The 15,335-nt window shown below is 35.2% G+C and overlaps 1 protein-coding gene across 1 annotated transcript; it reads right to left on the bottom strand.

The window, feature by feature from the left end:
• Positions 1 to 1,439: 1,439 nt before the first annotated feature.
• Positions 1,440 to 7,275, bottom strand: LOC142355679 (uncharacterized). Its single transcript, XM_075407765.1, has 3 exons — positions 7,018 to 7,275; positions 4,084 to 4,258; positions 1,440 to 1,659 (listed from the first exon to the last, which is right to left on the bottom strand). Exons 1-3 carry the CDS (start codon positions 7,087 to 7,089, stop codon positions 1,451 to 1,453), a joined length of 456 nt encoding a protein of 151 aa, XP_075263880.1. The 5' UTR covers positions 7,090 to 7,275; the 3' UTR covers positions 1,440 to 1,450.
• Positions 7,276 to 15,335: the final 8,060 nt, after the last annotated feature.

Below are 15,335 nucleotides of genomic sequence, written 5' to 3'. Positions count from 1 at the left end.
TATTCTACGCTGGAGGGGCTTTTTATTGATACCACTCACAACTCTCTTCGATGAATGTATCGATCGGCGAAAATCGATTGAACAAAAAACCAATTTTGGCATATAGTTGCTCCCTCCCAGTAACGTGGGGTCGGAGCAACAAGAGCAGCTAGTCGAATGTTCTTGCTACACTTAGCTCCTGGGATGATCTTTTTTGGTAGTTGTTGAACGATCATATTTCAGATCACTCTAATCATATCGGAATTTTTTTTATCTGGAACGACAATTCTATGAAAACATGTGTGTTTCATATTTGAAATTGTACTCTTAATGGAAAATTTTAAAATGGCCACTTAAATATCATTTCGATTTTTGTTACATTTTGTTGTAAGAACACCCTCGAAAACACTTACAAAAAATTTGGAAAGATCTACATCAAAATCTTGTCAGATTTTGCCCAGACAGTTGCAGGGATGATGATGATGATGATGATGAATTTGCAGGAGCATCGAAAATTCGTTGGTTTCCAAGTTTTTAAAAAAGATTATTTGGGATTACAAAATTGCTTGCTAACAGTTTTGAGATACTTGAGTTGCGTTTTCAAGGTCCCAAAGACTCCGCCAGAACTTAAATTTTGAAGGACACAGCAAAAATTGTACCACGAATTAAAATGCTTCGGACAAAATTTGTAGTGCATTTCCAAAGTGGTGCATAAAATGATATGATAATATAGCAGAGTACCTTAGAGCAACAAATGCGTACAATTTAGATTCATATATGAAAAATGTTACACAAAAACTTAACAGGAGAATTGAAAATCACATTTAATTCCTTGCAAACTCTCCAAGTCCAAGGAAACTACATGCTTTAATTGGCAAAAAAGATACACGCATAAAGGAAACCATTAGAAAAAGTAGGTAGACCATTTAAAATTATTCAATTTTTAATACCAACATTTCCCATACAACCAAAAAAATCGAAATAACAGTGCTAGGAATTTTTGTGTCATTATACCTGTCTCTCACCCAGCGCTTCCTGAATCACTCTACAGCCAAATTGGTATATTCTGTTCATACATAATACAAACCAGGGATACGTCGAAAAGAGAAACAAGGCAATTTAACTATCTATAGAGAAAACAAAGACAACTGATTACTGAAACAATCAACATTTCAAGCTGACAGAGCGACTCTTTATTTGTTATGCATAATTGCTTCAGTTAATTCAGTTATTTCAATTTTATATACCAATCTTGGCCATAAAAAAGAAACATTTAGAGTATGACAATTGACAGATTGTGAACCATGATTATCATGGATATACTTTTTTGAAACATAAATTCTGTATAAAATCAAACAGGCTAAAAATAGTTGTTGCAAAACAAAAAACAATAATTTCATCTTTTATAACTCATACATAATCAGTTCGAATTCCTTCTCTGCTGTCAATCAATTTCTGTTTTCTTCTAAAATTAGAATATATTTGAATACTTACGTGTGCATAATCGGGTGCTGCCTGTGGTAGTAGTGTATCCACTTTTGCAGTAGCAAGTGGATGGATCGAGGTACGCAGTGCCTGGTTCACCCACCAAGTCCACACATATACAAGTTCTATCATCCCCCGATCCAGTGTCAGCACTCGGGTCACACTTTCCAGCATCAGTTACAGTGAGAGGCGTTGCTAAAACAATTTTCTTCTTGTCTAATTTTGTAAAACATGGCGAGAAAATATTCGTATAGTTAAAGGTTTCACAAAGCCTTTTTAGTAAGTTTTTAGAGTCAAGAAAAAGCAGAGAGCATTTTGGATCCATTGCCACACGCCCAAATCCCCCCGTGCTTTATGACCCTATATACAAATCACGTGTTGTTATACAATTTCAACTAATTCTAATAAAAAAGATTGATGATTTTAATTTTTACTTGCACATGCATAAATTACGCTATAAAGATTTAAAAAATAGTAAATTTAAAAAAATAGCCTGCAAGGTTTGTTGTAATTGAGATTTGAACTTTCGCGTGGGTACTTGTAACATTTATTTTGCGTAGCAAGACGTAACAAACGAGCTAAGAGAGCTTTGTGGTAGTACATACAAACTAGCTTAATTGTAAGGGACGTGTTAACTTCTACAGTAATTACCACTTAAAAGCAGCAAAAGTGTTCCAGTATGCTGCTCAGTCTTAAATGTGGACCATGAGTACTTTTGCAGACTATACAGGATAAAGTTAAATCATAATGAGGATAAACTACGCATTAAAAAAATTGAAATACACCTGATATACAATGTTTCAGAACTGAATTAGGGTTTTGATTTTGATATATGCCTATTCAGCAATAAAAGGCTCTGAGAAGCAAGTCCGGGTGTTCTCTATATGGCTTTCTTAAAAAAAATGAACGAAGAATTTAAGATAAATTTGTAACTGTGCATCTGGTTAACTCTGGACGCATTTTTCTCCAGATCTGTCCTGAACTACCAAAAGGTCACTTTTGTCAAGGTTCTAGTACTCATCAATCAAATTTATAATCATTTAGTGAAATACTCACTTTTGACAATTCTTCAGTAATGTTTTTGCTTCTGCAGCTTAAAATTAAAAGTATACTTCAATAATGTTCACTAATCTACAAACCTGCTTGATTTTCGTTTTTGTTTGGATAATAAAATTAGAAGCAGATCAGTCCAAAAAACTGAAACTGAATTTTACTGCGTTTGGATACAACTTTCCAATGAATAGTTTGCTTAATGTTTATAAATATACTGGACAAAGAAACTGACGACATGTCGAAGCTGCAAGAAATTGTTCAAACTATTTAGAAACCGTTTGACAAAAGTGTTGACGTCTCAATTTTCTTCTGCAAATATGTGCGAATAACCTTCGAAAACTGTAACAATTTGAATCAGAGCGACATAAAAAATATTTTCTTAGACCTTTTTGATCCTATTATATTTTAATCTATGCCTACTTTTTTCAGGAACATCCAGTACAATTAGAAAGTCTAATTCAAATCATAGTTCATCATAGTTCTATTTTTATGGGTCTCCAGCCCGCTGAGTAATTTTACAGAAAATTCGTGATTTGTGAAATCTGAATTCCGGATCGAGGAGTCAATGCTAAAAATTGTAAGAATTTTGGTACATGGGTAGAAGGGTTGTAAGAGTTGCAATTTTTTCACCATTGAAATTTTACCGCCAAACATTGCTAATATTACAAAAATTCACAGCTTTGACCGCATTCACCGCTAAAAGACGCGGGCACTCTGGTAAAAAAAAAACATTTTCACCCCTATTCATCGCAAATCTTCCATTATTCTAGAGCAAAATCTCAACAGGTGCTTTAGTTTGAATCATAAATATATTAATCCAAATTTACTTCTAAAAGATGCTATATTAAGAGAGGGGGATGGGTTATTAGGCGAAAACTTGATTAGACAAACTCATTTTTGTATCCATTAGGCGAAAAATTTCAACTGAAGTTTTGTGGACATTAGGCAAGCAGCAAATAAAACACTTAAGGATGTTACTTCAAATCCAACTGACGCTATAAAGTACTCAAGTGTTCCTAAAAAATGTCCTTGAATGAAAATGAGTAAATAAAGCATATTTGAACCATCATTTTTGAAAATTGTTATTGCCCATACGTAATATTCCGGTAAAAAAAGTTTGGAAAAACAATGCGGAGGAAAAAGTAGAAAACATGATACAAGCGATCATTTCCTTATTTTAAATAGCTTAGATTTGTGGGAAGTAAAAAAAATGAATAAAATGTTACCATAACTGCTGAACTTGCATAAAATGAAGTGCTACAAATGAATAATATTTAAAAAATATATGACCATTGTTGTATGCTATTATCAAGTAGAGACATTTGTTAGGGTCTCTTGATTACTTTACAGCATTGAGTGGATTTTGAATTTGCGCTTAAAAGTTTTTATTGGCAATCGCCTAAGGTCCACAAAACTGTAGTTCAAAATTTTTGCCTAATGGCTACAAAAAACGTATTCGCCTAATCGAGCTTTCGCCTAATATCCTATGCCTCATTAAAAGATACGGGGATCAAGCGCGTCTGCAAAAAAAATGATTGAGATTATGATTACTGAGCTGCAACTAACCAGTGCATCCATTTGCGCCATTTGAAGCATATCCAACGAGACAGTAACAGGTGCTAGTGTCTGTGGGGTCCACACAGGCACAACCATCCTGATCATTGGCATAGGGGTTTGCTGTGTCCACGGAGTCAGCAGGGTCATTAGCTGCCGGAGTACATGCAGGCTGGGAGGGAGCTGCCTGTATTTGAAAAGATAGCCCTGTAGGTTGATTACAAATCAAAATGGCTTTCACATTACAACACATATAGTGTATTTAGAATCAGATATTAAAGGAAATTACTCTTTCTCACAAACCTGCTTCGATTAGCTGAAAAATTTTGTTCATCGAATATTTTCATTCATATATTACTTAAGATCCATTTAAGAAGAATTATAGAAAGATCGTAATATTTCAAGTAATATTTCTTTAATTTCTGTCTAATGGTAAACAACTCTCGTGGTAAATTTAGTGTGCAAATTAAAAGTACAGTTTAGACAAAACGGAATTGAAATAAGCGAGAAATTGAAATAAGAGAGCTTGCTAATTCCCCCCCCCCCTTTATTACTGTCTAACTAGCGGCATTTGAGAGTTTTGAGAGTGGTGTATCGCTGCACTTCACTGTAAGATAAAATATCTCTCCACAGCCATTAGCTGTACGCGGGTTTATATTCCATTGTGAACTTCCCTTGTGAACTTCCCTTAAAAAGACGATGCGACCTGTCTGTGCTGACTTTAAGCTACAAGTGGACCATAAAAAAGGCGAAAAAAGCTCAACAATCCATTGTATACTTTGAAAACATTTTTTAAAAGTGAAAATGACAATAAGCTTTCGACTAAACAAACTATATAGGTTGCCTTGAAACTCCTCAAAATAGCAATTGGACCTGTTATTAGTAGTCCTCAATTTGATTTGTTGCGTTATGTAATTAACGTAAAAAAGCTACAAAAGCTAAAACGTTTTTAAAAAAGACAGCGACTGATTACAGTTCGAAAATTTCTTTTTGAAAGTAAAAGATAGCGATTAGACCAAAACTAGCCTTGCATCCGTTGAAATTTGTTCCGAATAATTTATTTTTTTAATCAATAATCTGACAAAAATGTCAATAGATAAAAAATATGCGTATTCGATAATTATCGAGTTAAATTAGCAAAAAATAGGAAAAATTTTTATTCCACAACACTCTATATAGAAACCCAAGTAAAGCTAGCTCTCTTTGGAGTTAATGAAGATTGTTTCAACAGTTTCTCCAGTATGTAAATTAGGTACATTTAAACAAAATGGACTAAAGTACCCTATTTCCGGCCATTTTTGAAGAAAAATTTAAAATTGAGCTAACTTAAAAATAACTTTAAAAAATTGAACCAAAATTTTTACTTAAATTTTGAATCAAACAATTTAGAATATAATAAAACCAAAAATACTATTGTTAACGATTTGAACAAATTTGTGGGTCAAAATTGACAAAAAATTGAGCAGTAAGACTGCAATCATGAACAAAAACATTTGAAATTAGCCAAATGTTCACGAACATTTAAACCTCGGTTACTCCGTTTAAAAGACGAGATTCAAAAAAACGCTTTATATATATATATATATATATATATATATATATATATAGAGAGAGAGAGAGAGAGAGAGAGAGATAGATAGATAGACAGATAGATAGATAGATAGATAGATAGATAGATAGATAGATAGATAGATAGATAGATAGATAGATAGATAGATAGATAGATAGATAGATAGATAGATAGATAGATAAATAGATAGATAGATAGATAGATATAGATATACAAATATGTTTATATATGTTTATATATATATATATATATATATATATATATATATGAAAGAAGAGATGAAACTAATAAAAAAAATTATTTTTAGTACACAAACAATTTTATGTGCGAACTATGTGGATGTCATTTTGGTGCTGAACATACTCCCTTCAGAGCGTAGTCAGACAACACAGGGGCTAGTATCAATACCAATAAATTTTAGAGATGGTATAAATAAGAATAAAATTTGAGTAACGGACATTTAAAATTGGACTTATGTTTTTATCCCGTATCTAATCCTAATTTCGTTTTTTGATACTGACTCTGTTCATTTTGAATTGCTTTGCTGAGCAACTGCTATCTACAAACATATTTTTAGCAGAATGATAGTAAAGTGAAACTAGCCAAGAGAATCAAAAAGATTTCACGAAAACTTTTGAGAGAGCTGTGAACTAAGGTAAAGCGAGAAAAGTTTTATTTGACGAAATGAAAAAATATAGCCGGACAAGTTCTGTCGCAAAAACCAAAAATTTTTCATTGACTAAACAAAAACTAGCCCAAGAACGGACCATGGGTGAATTGGGAAAACAATTTTCAAAAAAATCATATCCAAAAAATTGACAAAAAACTGAAAATCAATGTCAAAATTTGAACAAAAAACTACTAGCGGTAAAGAGAAAGTTCGTTCGAACAAAAACAAGACTTAGCATGAACTATGATTGGATTCGGAAAATAATTTACAAAAAAAATTTGATCAAAAATTCGATAAAACAGTAAAAATCAAAGTGAAATTGCCTCATTTGAAAAAAAAACCACTTGCGAGAAAGCCATATTTTGTTCCAACGCTGTTTTCTCACTCTACTTTAAAATGAGAGTAAAAAAAAGTTCACGCCGCAAAACCACTCGCTTTTTCGCTCCACTTCCTGTTTCGGCATGACCAAAATCACTACTCCAATTTGATTTCAAAAATCACGAAAATGTTTGAACAGATCTTTAAAAAAAGACAGCGCCCCAATACAATTCAAATTCTGTCAGTTTTAAAAAAATCATTTTGAGCGCTAAATTAGCCGGTTGAAAATCTGAGGCGGCTATTAAACACTAACATCAAAGTTTAAAGTTTTTTGTGATAATTGTTACAGCAAAAAATTGATAGTTTCAATATTGAATTTTTAACTCACCTCCGCAAACTTGTGAGTCACGTACAGGAACCCGAGAAGATATAAAATTAAAGCTCCAATCCGATTCCTCATTATGGAAAATCGACTCAGAATATGTATATACTCTGGCAGAGATTGTCTTGGTATTTATTAATATCACTGTGGTAAGTTGGTTAGTTTATTGTATTATCGTTTCGTTTATAAAAATCAGGTAAGCTATGGTAATATTTGTTGTGTTGTCAGGCCAGATGTATTTGTGTTAACATTCAATGGTAATCTCCATGCAATAAAAAACGGATCCGTGAACAGACACAAAGGTTGCGTAGATACTGCAGATGTTATAACCGTTTTCATTTCTACAAACAAATAAAACATTAAAAAATCGCATTTGTGTAAAACACCTGTCCCGTTTGAAAACAACCTGAAAACGCTCAACGCCAGCAACATCAGAAAAAAAATTGCATTGACGTTTCTGGTTTTAAAATAGTCGCGCAGGTCAAAAATTATGGTTTCATAAAGCTACTCTTTAGATTTCACCGCATTCTCAGAAATGAAAAATGTGGAATAAGTGAAATTCTTGCAGCGAGCTGAACAAAACTGTTTTTCATTCTATTCAACATGCTTTTATTTAAAAAAGGGTTTGATTTTACTGATTACGACCCCAAAAACTGGCTGACCATATGAATGACAATTAACGTTGTATCATTTGCTGGCTTATATTTATTAATTTAAACACATAACCACGATAGAACAAAAAATGATATCAGCAGGAATCGAAATTGGAGTAATTTTAGACGATTTTATATTCAATTTACGCAGTGATCAAGATCATAGCAGCTGAAAAATATGCGTAAAAACTTCATTAATATGGTCTAACATGTTCCACAAATTGGCAGGTTCTCTGAACGAAGTTTCAGTGACTCGTTTTTAGTGGAAACATAACTTCCGACTGATAACATCCAATCACATGTTATCAACGGCCCATCTCTTATTTTAAGAAAGAAGTTATCATAATTTCAGATCAAGCCCTTAGTGTCAGTCTCCTTAGGTTGAAAAAGAAAATAAAGAGGAAATATAAATTAAACAAACACTAAGGCAATTTTTTTTTCAAAAATTTTTTCCAGCCATCCATTTTTTTGCTGCTAATGTGTTGAAGATCAATCCATTTTTGTTGCTGCTAATGTGTTGAAGATCGCTGAAACTGATAAAATCATAGATTCATTAATAAGATAATTAACTGACTTAGTAAGGTCAATTAAATTTTGAACCGAGCAATTGTTTTTAATTTGTTCTTGCTTTCTTTCTCTCTCAATCATCCTCTCTATTTGGGGTCTTTATGCTATTTAACACAACTGCAACCATTCAAATTGTGGGATTATGGAATTTTGCAAGCGGCATAAAAAGCGTTTTTAACCAAGTAGAAAAATTAAATTTTCAGAAAGAGAGAATAACAAAAATGATATTTTACAGAAGCATTTAGAGATTTACAGGAGAGATCTGATTATAAGATTAAAAAAATAGTAGATTGATATTTAGGATGAAGAAAGGCTCAAATATCAGCTGCATAAAAACCCATTGTCAGCGCAAGAAAATCAAGATACAAAACTATTTGTAGCACCATGATTTACAATGGGTATCGCAAGAATTACCAATATGGTTTGCATCCGCAGTTTTCCTGGAAATCAGTCGCAGGGGATGCCACAAATAGTATGCATTTACATATTTCTACAAATTTGTTCTCATTCCTGGTGGTATCATAGTCATTCAATACGTGCACGGAAGATTTTACATCAATTAATCTCACTCAAGAGAGATCAAGATTAACCAGTTTAAACTGAATATTGATTCTAAGCACCATTAATAACAATCCATTCATAAAAATATTGCAACTAACAAAAATTTGCTCTTTTCTTGGTAATCTGCAAAGTTCAACTTTCTAATAATTTTAACTAAGTTCAAGACTACAGTTTGACCAAAACTTCAACAACCCCATTCAGATTTGAGCTGAATGGGTAGAGTCTGTTCACATCAAAACAGTTCTGAATGGTTCAACATTCGATACGGGCAAGGATTTCATGAATACGTTGGCTGCCATTTTGTCGGCAGGATCATGATGAACGGAAATAGTCCCATCTTCAATCTTGTCCCGAATGAAGTTAAATTTGAATCAATGTGTTCGTTCCTCTTCTGCATGACTGGGTTTTGACACAATCTGATACAACTCTGGATTTCCTCTCCAACTGCTATCGGGTGTTTCTATTGAATGCCAATGAACTCCAGAAGTTATTTCAGATACAATGCTTCTTGAACTTCTACTGACATGCCCTGATAATCTGCTTTTGATGAAAAAAGAGCATTTGTGGCCTGCGTTCTGACACCCCAGCTGAGTGCTGCGCCCCTTCCGTTGGGCTTGAACTAATAGTTCGTCATTAAATTTATGTTGTTCACAGCATCAGACCAGTCTGCAAAGTTTTCTCCCACTAAATCTTAACCAGCTTCTTTTGTTTAAGTAAATTTAAAACTTTTGAACCTTGAAGATGTCGCAAAAAATTTTTCCGCATAGCCAGTGTTGGTTGGTAAGTAAATTCATATGTCTGGACACAATGTCTGTAAACTTGATGTCTCGCTTCGCCTATTGGGCCAGATACAAAAATGATCCAATCAAGCTTCTGTAGATACTTTGCTCTACTTCTTTGTCTCCGCTTTGTGCTGTCAGAAATTTCAATTACGAATCAGCTGGAGTTCTTGAAGGTTTTGCATTGATCCGTTTGAAACGGCTCAAGCATTGTCTCTGTGTAGCGTTCTTGGTAGGCTGTGACTTTGCCCTCTCCTTGTCTTGTTCTTAGAGGCAGAATCTAGTGTAACGTCCCTTTGTCTTTCATATGAAAGGTTACTTTGACTGCCTTCTTTATATCGGAGATTCCTGTCATGATTCATGATTCTACTATGATGTCGTCAATCAATTACAAGATGATTGTTTGACCCTCTGTCTCTGCTCTCGCAAACAAGCAATGATCGGTTCTGTTTTCGGGGAGCCCCAGTCTCAGTAGGAAGTCTGCCATTCCCTATACGAGTTGTGAGCAGCCTCTTTCAAACCATAAATTGAATTATTCAGTCGCGATGCTATTTTACCTCCATCTAATCTTTGTTTTACAAACTCCTGTGGCTGTTCCAGATACAATTTTTTCTCTATTAGTGAGTTAGGATGTCTTGACATCAAGCGGGTGCATCACTTGGCCCTGCATCGCCGATAGTTGAAGTAGAGTCCTGTATGTCTCTGTCTTACAGTTAGGCGCAAAAGTACCGAAGTAGTCCAGTTTTAGTTCTTTGAAGGTTTTTGCCTTTAGCGTCCTTTGGAATTGTCAATTTCAGCACTGGGTCCCAATTTCACCTTGTAGACCCGTTTGCCAGGTATGACGTCCATGTTTGTGGTTGGTCTCACTAGGTTCCAATTCTGGTTGTCTTGGAGTGCCCTGACATTGTCCTTCATTATCCGGTTACAATGGTCCTAATTGTCAATTTGCTCTGTTTCGTGGACAGTTTTGGGTTCCACATAGTCACCCTCAGTCACATCAAAATGAGTCCTCAATTCTCCAATAAACTCTGGAGCATCCTTTGCTCGTGTCCTTCGTCTAGACAATGTCGTGTTCGCTTGCTCCAGTGCCTCTTCAGCGAAGCCAACTGTCTATGGTTGCGTGAAGTCCTCTGAGTCACTGTTTAAAAGTAACTCCGAGTCTCTGAGACTCCCCCTTGGTGCAGTAGAATCGTCATCTGGTGTTGCTTCTTTAACATCCAAGGCATCTATTGGGTCTTAGTGCCTTTTCATGAGTGTTCAACCTCTCTGCGTCAAGCCATTCCTTTCTCTTTGCTGTATGTGCACTGTTTCTTTTTGTTGTCATTGACTTGATGACCATCATTTTGATGGCAGATCCCCAGTTGCAGTTACGCCCTCATCTAGTAGGACGGGCGTCTGTTTTGTCAAACAGTAAGTCCACTTGGCATTCCTTGATGATCTGGTACGTACAACAGGTATCCGTTGTCTTCTTTTTTCTAACCCGTCAAAATTTTGGTCAAGTGGCTTGAGTTCCAGTTTGCTGAAGTCTCTGTTCCTCTTGCTCATGATGACTGTCCAGCCAAAAATAGATAACATACCAATTGAGAGGTTGGGTTTTATACGTCACGTCAGCTCTGCGGGGCACTTTTCACAGCCAATTTTTAGTCCTTGTTGCGTGATGAATCGCTGCTCCCAACATCATGTTGGGAAGTCTTGAATAATTGAGCAACCATCTTGCCATCCCAGCAGTACCCTGCTGCACCTCTCAGCTAACTCGTTCTGTTGTGTTGTCTCTGGTATGGACTTCTCCTGTAAAATGCATGCGTCAAAGCAGTCATCCTCGACAGCTCTTGAAAAAAACCTGCGCATCGTCATGCCTCAGCTTCATGGCCGTCCCCAAACGGAGAACAAACTTCTTCCGGCTGGACAGTGCTTCACTCTTTGCCTTACGCAAGTTCACAAATAACAATGTTGTATAATGGTCTGCAAACACGATGCAGAACTGGAACCTTGAAAGTGACTCTACTCTGAAAGATCCCATCACGTCTGTGAACGCCCTCTCCAGCTTCTCTTCTGCTTGGTTCTCTGCCACTCATGGCACTAAAGTCTTTGTGATCTTGGCCAATTTGCACACATTGCAAACATCATCGATTTCCCCACTGTATCTGGTGCATTCATGACCACATCTGCGTTACTCAAATGACCCAATCGTCTTTGTCATTTCCTTGAACTGTTAAATTTCACGCTGTTGGAACTCATCTAAAACTCAGGTGATGTAAAACAAAGTATTATTCTAGTGTTAGTTTTACAAGAGTTCTCTTCTGGAGTTCCATGCAGCTTTTTTTGTTTCTAGAAATTGAAGCTATGCACCCACTCCATGCATCTTGAGACTGATAGGAGGTTTGAGGGATAGTCCGGCACAAACAAAATATTCTCAAGTTCGCATTAGAATTCCCCTTTGTTTAGTGGTATACTGATCCTCATACAGCCCCTGCCCAACACCCTGGAAGCCTCTCTGTTGGGATTTCTGACCACTGATTGATGGGCACAATGTCCAGGAACGCGTCCATATTTGTCTTTAAGTGATCTTACAACCAACATTAACTAGCATGCCTGCTGTCTTCCAATAGGTAAGAGTTGCCCAGTTTTCTCCGTCTGGTGTAGCCAATTTTAGACAATTTGACACTGATTCATGTTGGCCACCATCTTATGCTGTCTCGTCCTTCCTGCTGTCCTTGGCAAAGTGTCCGGGGATCCCGCAAACAAATCAGTTCCCTCTTTTGACCCCTTCCTGAAGCGACGCTTCACTGCCAGAGCCATTAACCCACTATGTCCCTTGTGTCTCTGAGCTGTACTCTCATGAAAATTGTGCAATATTTTCCTCAGCTCTATGAATTTCGTTGCCTGTTTGAAGCTTTCCTGTTTAACAAAATTTTCATACCTCATTGGTAGAACATTGAGTGACCAGCGTTGAAGAGGGTCTCTGAGACTGCCTCGCCTGCTTCTTATCAATTTGTGAGCGACTCCTGTTCTCTGATGAGGAAGCTGGCCAAACCCTCAGAACCCTCGAGCTGCAGTCGATCAAGTTGTGCCACCAAAGTCACCATAGCTGGCGTCTAAACACTTCGAAATATCTTTTTCAAAAGCCTCCAATCATTCAATTCATCTCCGCAGCCGTCATCTCCCATACAGTCGTGTCTCATCAGCATAGCTTGAGGGTTGTTGCATCAAGAGTCAGTGCCAGATGGCATCACACATTGTTTCGTTTCACCTTGAAATCTGCATTTTCCTTCTCATATGAATCCTTCTGCACCTTGTGATTGTTCTTCTCTTTCTTGCTTGCCCCAATGACTACTGGCGCAGGATCATAGGGTAGAAAAACTACTTTCTCAACATTAGAAAATAACAAAATTGATTTATTACAGTAGAATTCAGAAATTTACAGGAGAGATATCTGATTATTAGATCAAGATGATTTGATTTTGGGGATGAAAGAAGGCTCAAAAATCAGCTGTATAAATACCCCTTATCAGTGCAAGAAAGTCAATAAACAAAACTATTCGTAGCACCATGATTTACAGTGGGTATCGCAAGGTTTACCCAATATGGTTTGCATCTGCAATTTTCCTAAAATATAGCCACAAGGGATACCATAAATAGTATCCATTTAAACTTTTCTGTGAATTTGTTCGCATTTCCGGTGGTATTATAATCACTCAATACATGCTGGGAAAATTTCACATCAGATAATCTCACTGTAGTAGTTCTTCTAAACATTAACCAGTTTCATCTGAATTTTGGTTCTAAGCACCATTAACTAACGATCCATTTAAATAAATTTTGTGACTGAAATCAATTTGCTCTTGTCTTTGTAATCTGTCAAGTTAAACTGTCTTTCTAAGAAACCTAACTTAGTTCATGACTATAGTTTGGACGAAATTGTAGCACAACTGAACGGTTCAATTCATTATTCCGACTCCCACTTTGGTGGGGAGGGAGGAACTATATATTCAACTGGGTTTTTTTTGATCAGTCAGTTTTGGCCGATCGATATTTTCATCGTAGAGAATTGTGAGTGATATCATTGAAAATCACATACAGCGTAGAATACGGGAATGAAAAGATTTTTTTGATATTCGTTGTTTACAGGGAGTTATCGAGGTTGAAAATTTTTTGAACATTCGACTGTTTTTGTTCACATTTTCAGTAATTTTTGCTAAAATTTGGCACATTTTTGCTAATATAATTCAAATTAAGTTAAAACTTTTAACGGCAGAGTGTTGCTGTATTTTTTAAGAGATAGAATATTGTTGCTGAATCTTTTGATTAAAGTTTTCTTTTGGCTAAAATTTTCAAAATTCGAACTTTTTTCATCAAAAATCGCACAAAATATGCTTTTTTGTACCACTTTGTAAAAGTTTGCCAGACTTAATAACCTAGAATTTTTTAAACAGACTCGGAAACCTCAAAAATGCGTTAGTTTTAATTAGGCGCTGTATGAAAGTCTTCTGGAATTGAAACTTTACCGTTTTTTGCAGATTTATTTCGATAATAATACAAAATGCATCGTTTTTTTTTAATATTTGAAGAACTGCACGCAACGGTTGGTCAAATTCGCAAGCACATGGAAAACTTTGTCGGTTTGCTGGGCCCGCGACAAAATCAGGGAGAGATCGAGATTATCATGGATTCTTAGAATCAGAGACTTTTTGGTTTTATTTTTGATGCTGCCTTTATTCAAAATTTTTTTGCTTTTGTTTGTTTATCTTAATTTTTTTACAATATTTTTTAATGCACAGCTCCGTTAATGACTGATCCATTTTACGTAAATGTGAGTTTGAATGTAGATACAAAGGGTTTTTCTGAGAACCAAAGGGTTTTTATGGCTTTGAGGAAGAGTTTTAGTAAAATTTAACTGAAGTCTTGTCTTTTGCCTTCAATTATTATTCTTTTGGCAGTCTGATTTTTAGATTTAACCACTCAAAGTCCTAAATTTCTTTCTGAAGAGATGCAAGTGAAATTTTTCTATCCATTTGGTTGTTACCTAATGCCTCTCATGTTATTGAATGTATTTGTTTTAAGGAAATTTCTGTGATATTTTGAATTGTCAATTTTTTTATATTATTTTAGTCAACAATTTGCTGATTGTCAGTTAGTACCGATCACCTTACCCTCGTATAGAATACAAACTAATTTTGTGGCCGATTGATTTAACAGAAGGTTTTCTTGCCTCTGGTAGTACGAGTTTTTATACAAAGATTTCTGGTTTTGGTTCAAAATTTTCCATTTTTGCTGTTGTTTTTGTTTCTTTTATTAATTGTAACATTATTTTAATATCAAACTGAATAAAGTTTTACAATATTTGAAACTGAACAAGTTTTTTGTTTCATTTTCCATTTTTGCTGTTGTTTTTGTTTCTTTTATTAATTGTAACATTATTTTAATATCAAACTGAATAAAGTTTTACAATATTTGAAACTGAACAAGTTTTTTGTTTCATAACATATGGTTTTAAAGGCTGCGACACGGTTCTCTTGCAGAAATTGGTAGTTTTTTTTTATTTTTGTCTTTTATTTGTTGATAATCTTTTGTCGTCATATGCCAAATATTGTGTAACTAAAGGTCTCAGTGGTCAGCTATAGATAAACCAATGAATCTAATAACTGATATTGGTAAATAACTAATGGTTGTTTTGACATTCGAACTAAATTTCTTAAAAAGAGTAATAGTATTCTGCAAATTATCCCTTTTTGTTGTGGTTTGCTTTTTTTCGTATTTTACAATT

This window comes from Convolutriloba macropyga, unplaced genomic scaffold (genome assembly GCF_964194025.1).
Source record: "Convolutriloba macropyga unplaced genomic scaffold, txConMacr16.3 SCAFFOLD_2738, whole genome shotgun sequence".
Taxonomy (NCBI): Eukaryota; Metazoa; Xenacoelomorpha; order Acoela; family Convolutidae; genus Convolutriloba; species Convolutriloba macropyga.
The sequence above is the reverse complement of the archived record's forward strand: the minus strand, read 5'-3'. Positions and strand labels throughout refer to the sequence as shown.

Bases quoted from the DNA above. Each gene is read 5' to 3' on its own strand.
- LOC142355679 (XM_075407765.1), bottom strand. From the start codon at position 7,089: ATGAGGAATCGGATTGGAGCTTTAATTTTATATCTTCTCGGGTTCCTG. The intron at 4,259-7,017 runs GTGAGTTAAAAA...TTTCAAATACAG, and splicing joins TGACTCACAAGTTTGCGGAG to GCAGCTCCCTCCCAGCCTGC. The intron at 1,660-4,083 runs GTTAGTTGCAGC...AAATTGTTTTAG, and splicing joins TGGCGCAAATGGATGCACTG to CAACGCCTCTCACTGTAACT.